The sequence below is a fragment of the Schistocerca americana genome, chromosome 8 (assembly GCF_021461395.2).
Source record: "Schistocerca americana isolate TAMUIC-IGC-003095 chromosome 8, iqSchAmer2.1, whole genome shotgun sequence".
Classification (NCBI taxonomy): domain Eukaryota; kingdom Metazoa; phylum Arthropoda; class Insecta; order Orthoptera; family Acrididae; genus Schistocerca; species Schistocerca americana.
The window spans coordinates 450,047,874-450,053,873 of NC_060126.1; the positions used below are offsets into that span (position 1 = coordinate 450,047,874).

General features: G+C 41.7%; 1 protein-coding gene across 1 annotated transcript in view; it reads right to left on the reverse strand.

Moving 5' to 3' along the window:
* Positions 1–5,681, reverse strand: part of LOC124545915 (protease inhibitors-like) — a 66,061-nt gene extending 60,380 nt beyond the window's left edge. The window contains exon 1 of the mRNA XM_047124875.1: positions 5,606–5,681. Coding sequence (XP_046980831.1) covers positions 5,606–5,681 — 76 coding nt within the window. The remainder of the gene's footprint in view (positions 1–5,605) is intronic.
* Between the last annotated feature and the right edge of the window lie 319 nt (positions 5,682–6,000).

Below are 6,000 nucleotides of genomic sequence, written 5' to 3' on the forward strand. Positions count from 1 at the left end.
TGAGGTATTTCAGAAGTGAAGAAATGCATAACGCCCGTAACAAAGAAGCAGCTGACGGTATCCAACTGCAATTTAGCGCTGGTTATCCTGAGGATGACAGATGGCATAATTATTTAGACATAATATTAAGAATCAATATTAAACAGGACAATCGCGTAAAATTAGTATTAGGGAAAGCAAATAGCAAAACTTGGGTGTGTTGGAAGAGTTTTGGGAAACTGCAATGCGTGTGCGACGGAAATCGCACACAAGACGCTACTGCGACCCATTCTAGAGCGTCGTTGCTGTGTTAGGGACTCATTGTCGCTAGCTTAGAGACGCGTTACTAGGCTTATAAGAGGTCACTAAATCCCGTAGGGAAGTGTTCCAGAAATACTCTGGCAGTTTACGTGGGAATCCTTGTACCAAAGGTTGCTTTGTTCTTGCTAATCCTTTTTGGGTAATTCTGAAAAATACCGTGACCTTTACGCTGCCATCATTGTATATCTCCCTTCGGGATCATGAAAATAAGATAAAAGAGATTAGGGTGTGTACAGAGCTCTGAAGAAATATTTCCCTCGGTCAGTACATGAATGGAAAAGAGGTACCCCCCGTGCTGCAGTATACGTTGGCTTGTGTGCTACATGTGTAGATGTACTTGTTTCGCTATTATTGAAACATTCTTGGCGAGAGACTTTTAAAATTATTCTTATATTTTGTCATCTGAGCTGTACATTGTTTTCATGATAAAGGAAGTTTCGATCAAAATTATCATCTTCAGTTTGGATCTTGAAGGGACTACCTTCTTCCCCGCCACGCGTGAATTTAAACAGTCACCATCACTTCGAAGATATGCACCATTTCAAAGAAGACTGTTGCGAAACACAGACTATCTATGAAATAGCAATGACTATTTAAATTCAAGTGGTAGCATGGGAGAATATATTCTTATCAAGATCATGTGTGGAGATGATCAACTTTAATCGAAATCAGTCATATCGTTTTAAAAACGTGCATCCCAGACGGCAAAATAAACGGTATATTTTAAATGTGGGTATATTTGAAGAGGGGCACGAAGGAGAATAACAACATAAAAACAAACTTGGGAACGAGACGTGGTGGAAAAGTAGAAACACCTTTTTACCTAGAAAGCAAGATTATATGAGATGGCTGACGCAAAGAATATATCACATGTAGACTAGCGGAAGCGAAGAATGAATTATTCAGTGTAAGACCTCTTCTTGCATTGAGTGTTGCTACAGAAACGAGGGAGCAGATGTTCAGAGCTTTCGGCTGAAGCAGAGCAGCACTTGGAAGTGAAACGTGGCCCTTCGGAAATCCGGAGGAGAAGAAACTGTGTCACATGGAAGTCCCTTAGGAGAAGAAAGAACAGATCAGTAGCAAGTCTACTACTGCATTCAGGAAAAGTTAGCGCTGAAAAGAGAAAGTATAAGGGAAGAACAGTTAGGGCAGACAATGAGTAGAATATACAGAAAGGATTACAGAAGATATTGCGTGTAGCAAGTACGTAGAAATACGGAAATGTCTACATCTACATGGATACTCTGCAAATGACATTTAAGTGCCTGGCAGAGGGTTCATCGAACCACCTTCACAATTCTCTATTATTCCAATCTCGTATAACGCGCGGAAAGAATGAACACCTATATCTTTCCGTACGAGCTCTTATTTCCCTTATTTTATAGTGGTGATCGTTCCGCCCTATGTAGGTCGGTGTCAACAAAATATTTTCGCATTCGGAGGAGAAAGTTGATGATTGGAATTTCGTGAGAAGATTACGTCGCAACGAAAAACGCCTTTCTTTTAAGGATTTCCAGCCCAAATCCTGTATCATTTCTGTGACACTCTCTCCCATATTTTGAGATAATACAAAACGTGCTGCCTTTCTCTGAACTTTTTCGATGTACTCCGTCAGTCCTATCCAGTAAGGATCCCACAATGCGCAGCAGTATTCTAAAAGAGGACGGTTCAAATGGTTCAAATGGCTCTGAGCACTATGGGACTTAACATCTGTGGTCATCAGTCCCCTAGAACTTAGAACTACTTAAACCTAACTAACCTAGGGACATCACACACATCCATGCCCGAGGCAGGATTCGAACCTGCAACCGTAGCGGTCACGCGGTTCCAGACTGAAGCGCCTAGAGCCGCACGGCCACACCGGCCGTTAAAGAGGACGGACAAGCGTAGTGTAGGCAGTCTCCTTAGTAGGTCTGTTACATTTTCTAAGTGTCTTGCCAATAAAACTCAGCCTTTGGTTAGCCTTCCCCACGACATTTTCTGTGTTCTTTCCAATTTAAGTTGTTCGTAATTGTAATACCTAGGTATTTAGTTGAATTTACCGCTTTTAGATTAGACTGATTTATCGTGTAACCGAAGTTTAACGAATTCCTTTTAGCACTCATGTGGATGACCTCACACTTTTCGTTGTTTATGGTCAACTGCCACTTTTCGCACCAATCAGAAATTTTTTATAAATCGTTTTGCAGTTTTTTTATCTTCTGCTAACTGTATTAGTCGATAAACGACAGCGACATCTGCAAACAACCGAAGACGGCTGCTCAGATTGTCTCCCAAATCGTTTATGTAGATAAGGAACAGCAAAGGCCCCATAACACTACCTTGGGGAACGCCTGAAATCACTTCCGTTTTACTCGATGACTTTTCGTCAGTTACTACGAATTGTGACCTCTCTGACAGGAAATCGCAAATCCAGTCACATAACTGAGATGATATTCCATAAGCACGCAATTTTACTACGAGCCGCTTGTGTGGTACAGTGGCAAAAGCCTTCCGGAAATCCAGGAATACGGAATCGATGTGAAATCCCTTGTCAATACCATAAGATCAGGGAATCAGTTTCAACCATTTTCTCAAAAAGAATAAAAATAATCGTAGACGTAACATCGAGAGAATTTCTACTTAGATATTTAAAGTCTCAGTTGCGTCACTGATGTGATCCATAAGTGCAGCCTCGCAATCGTTTCAGATGGACAGTCTTTAAATGAACTACGAAATTTAATATCTTAGTGATTCCGAAGAGTTGTGCTTTTTGTACAAGTAACACGATGAGATAAAAGAAATTATTCAGGTAGTGAAGGGAGACGAAAATTTAATAGTCATGGGTGACTGGAATTCGAGAGTAGGAAAAGGGAGAGAAGGAAACATAGTAGGTGAATATGGATTGGGGCAAAGAAATGAAAGAGGAAGCCGTCTGGTAGAATTTTGCACAGAGCATAACTTAATCACAGCTAACACTTGGTTCAAGAATCATGAAATAAGGTTGTATACATGGAAGAATCCTGGAAACACTAGAAGGTATCAGATAGACTATATAATGGTAAGACAGAGATTTAGGAACCAGGTATTAAATTGTAAGACATTTCCAGGGGCAGATGTGGACTCCGACCACAATCTATTGGATATGAACTGTAGATTAAAACTGAAGAAACTGCAAAAAGGTGGGAATTTAAGGAGATGGGACCTGGATAAACTGAAAGAACCAGAGGTTGTACAGAGTTTCAGGGAGAGCATAAGGGAACAATTGACAGGAATGCGGGAAAGAAATACAGTAGAAGAAGAATGGGTAGCTCTGAGGGATGAAGTAGTGAAGGCAGCAGAGGATCAAGTAGGTAAAAAGACGAGGGCTAATAGAAATCCTTGGGTAACAGAAGAAATATTGAATTTAACTGATGAAAGGAGAAAATATAAAAATGCAGTAAATGAAGCAGGCAAAAAGGAATACAAACGTCTCAAAAATGAGATCGACAGGAAGTGCAAAATGGTTAAGCAGGGATAGCTAGAGGACAAATGTAAGGATGTAGAGGCTTACTTCCCTAGGGGTAAGATAGATACTGCCTACAGGAAAATTAAAGAGAACCACTTGTATGAATATCAAGAGCTCAGATGGAAACCCAGTTCTAAGCAAAGAAGGGAAAGCAGAAAGGTGGAAGGAGTATATAGAGGGTCTATACAAGGGCGACGTACTTGAGGACAATATTCTGGAAATGGATGAGAATGTAGATGAAGACGAAATGGGAGATACAACACTGCGTGAAGAGTTTAACAGAGCACTTAAAGACCTGAGTCGAAACAACGCCCCAGGAGTAGACAACATTCCATTAGGACTACTGACGGCCTTGGGAGAGCCAGTCCTGACAAAACTCTACCATCTTGTGAGCAAGATGTATGAGACAGGCGAAATACCATCAGACTTCAAGAAGAATATAATAATTCCAATCCCAAAGAAAGCAGGTGTTGACAGATGTGAAAATTACCGAACAATCAGTTTAATAAGACACAGCTGTAAAATACTAACGCGAATTCTTTACAGATGCATGGAACAACTAGTAGAACCGACCTTGGGGAAGATCAGTTTGGATTCCGTAGAAATCTTGGAACACGTGAGGCAATACTGACCCTACGACTTATCTTAGAAGAAAGATTAAGGAAAGGCAAACCTACGTTTCTAGCATTTGTAGACTTAGAGAAAGCTTTTGGCAATGTTGACTGGAATACTCTCTTTCAAATTCTAAAGGTGGAAGGGGTAAAATATAGGGAGTGAAAAGCTATTTCCAATTTGTACAGTAACCAGATGGCGGTTATAAGAGTCGAGGGACATGAAAGGGAAGCAGCGGTTGCGAAGGGAGTGAGACAGGGTTGTAGCCTCTCCCCAATGTTATTCAATCTGTATATTGAGCAAGCAGTGAAGAAAACAAAAGAAAAATTCGGAGTAGCTATTAAAATCCATGGAGAAGAAATAAAAACTTTGAGGTTCGCCGATGACATTGTAATTCTGTCAGAGACAGGAAAGGACTTGGAAGAGCAGTTGAACGGAATGGACACTGTCTTGAAAGGAGGATATAAGATGAACATCACCAAAAGCAAAATGAAGATAATGGAATGTAGTCGAATTAAGTCGGGTGATGCTGAGGGAATTAGATCAGGAAATGAGACACTTTAAGTAGTAAAGGAATTTTGCTATTTGGGAAGCAAAATAACCTGATGATGGTCGAAGTTGAGAGGATATAAAATGTAGACTGCCAATGGCAAGGAAAGAGTTTCTAAAGAAGAGAAATTTGTTAACATCAAGTATAGATTTAAGTGTCAGGAAGTCGTGTCTGAAAGTGTTTGTATGGAGCGTAGCCATGTATGGAAGTGAAACGTGGACGATAAATAGTTTGGAGAAGCTTTCGAAATGTGGTGCTACAGAACCATGCTGAAGATTAGATGGGTAGATCACATAACTAATGAGGAGCCATTGAATAGAATTGGGGAGAAGATTAGTTTGTGGCACAACTTGACAAGAAGAAGGGACCGGTTGGTAGGACATGTTCTGAGGCATCAAGGGATCACAAATTTAGCATTGGAGGGTAGCGTGGAGGGTAAAAATCGTAGAGGGAGGCCAAGAGATGAATACACTAAGCAGATTCAGAAGGATGTAGGTTGCAGTAGGTACTGGGAGATGAAGAAGCTTGTACAGGATAGCGTAGCATGGAGAGTTGCATAAAACCAGTCTCCGGACTGAAGACCACAACACCAGCAACAACAACGTAATAGGCCAGAGAAGCGTCGGACGACTTATGGCACGCAGCTGCAGACTCACGTTCGTCTAAGCCCGCAGCGACGCCCACGCAGAGGACCACGAGGGCGGTGGCAGTCAGCGCAGCGCGAGTCCTCATTGTCTGACGCTAGCTTTGCTGCTGTTGCTGTTGCTGCCGCTGTCACGTGCGCTATTGGTCACTCCCGAGCCAGCGCGCCGGTCTATATACGCAGCACGATAGCCTCTGCAACCGACCCTGTGCGCGCACCGCCCGTAATCTTGTGGGAAATCGTAATGCCAACAACGCACCGTTGTTCAAGTACACAGCTTTTCGTTGCGTTGCTTCCTCTGTTGAAAACTTTGGCTGAAAATAGTGGTTAAGGGACACTCGATGACATACTGAGTTATTGCATGCAAAATATGGTAATTGACGTGCTTTATTAATATTAGTTGACAGT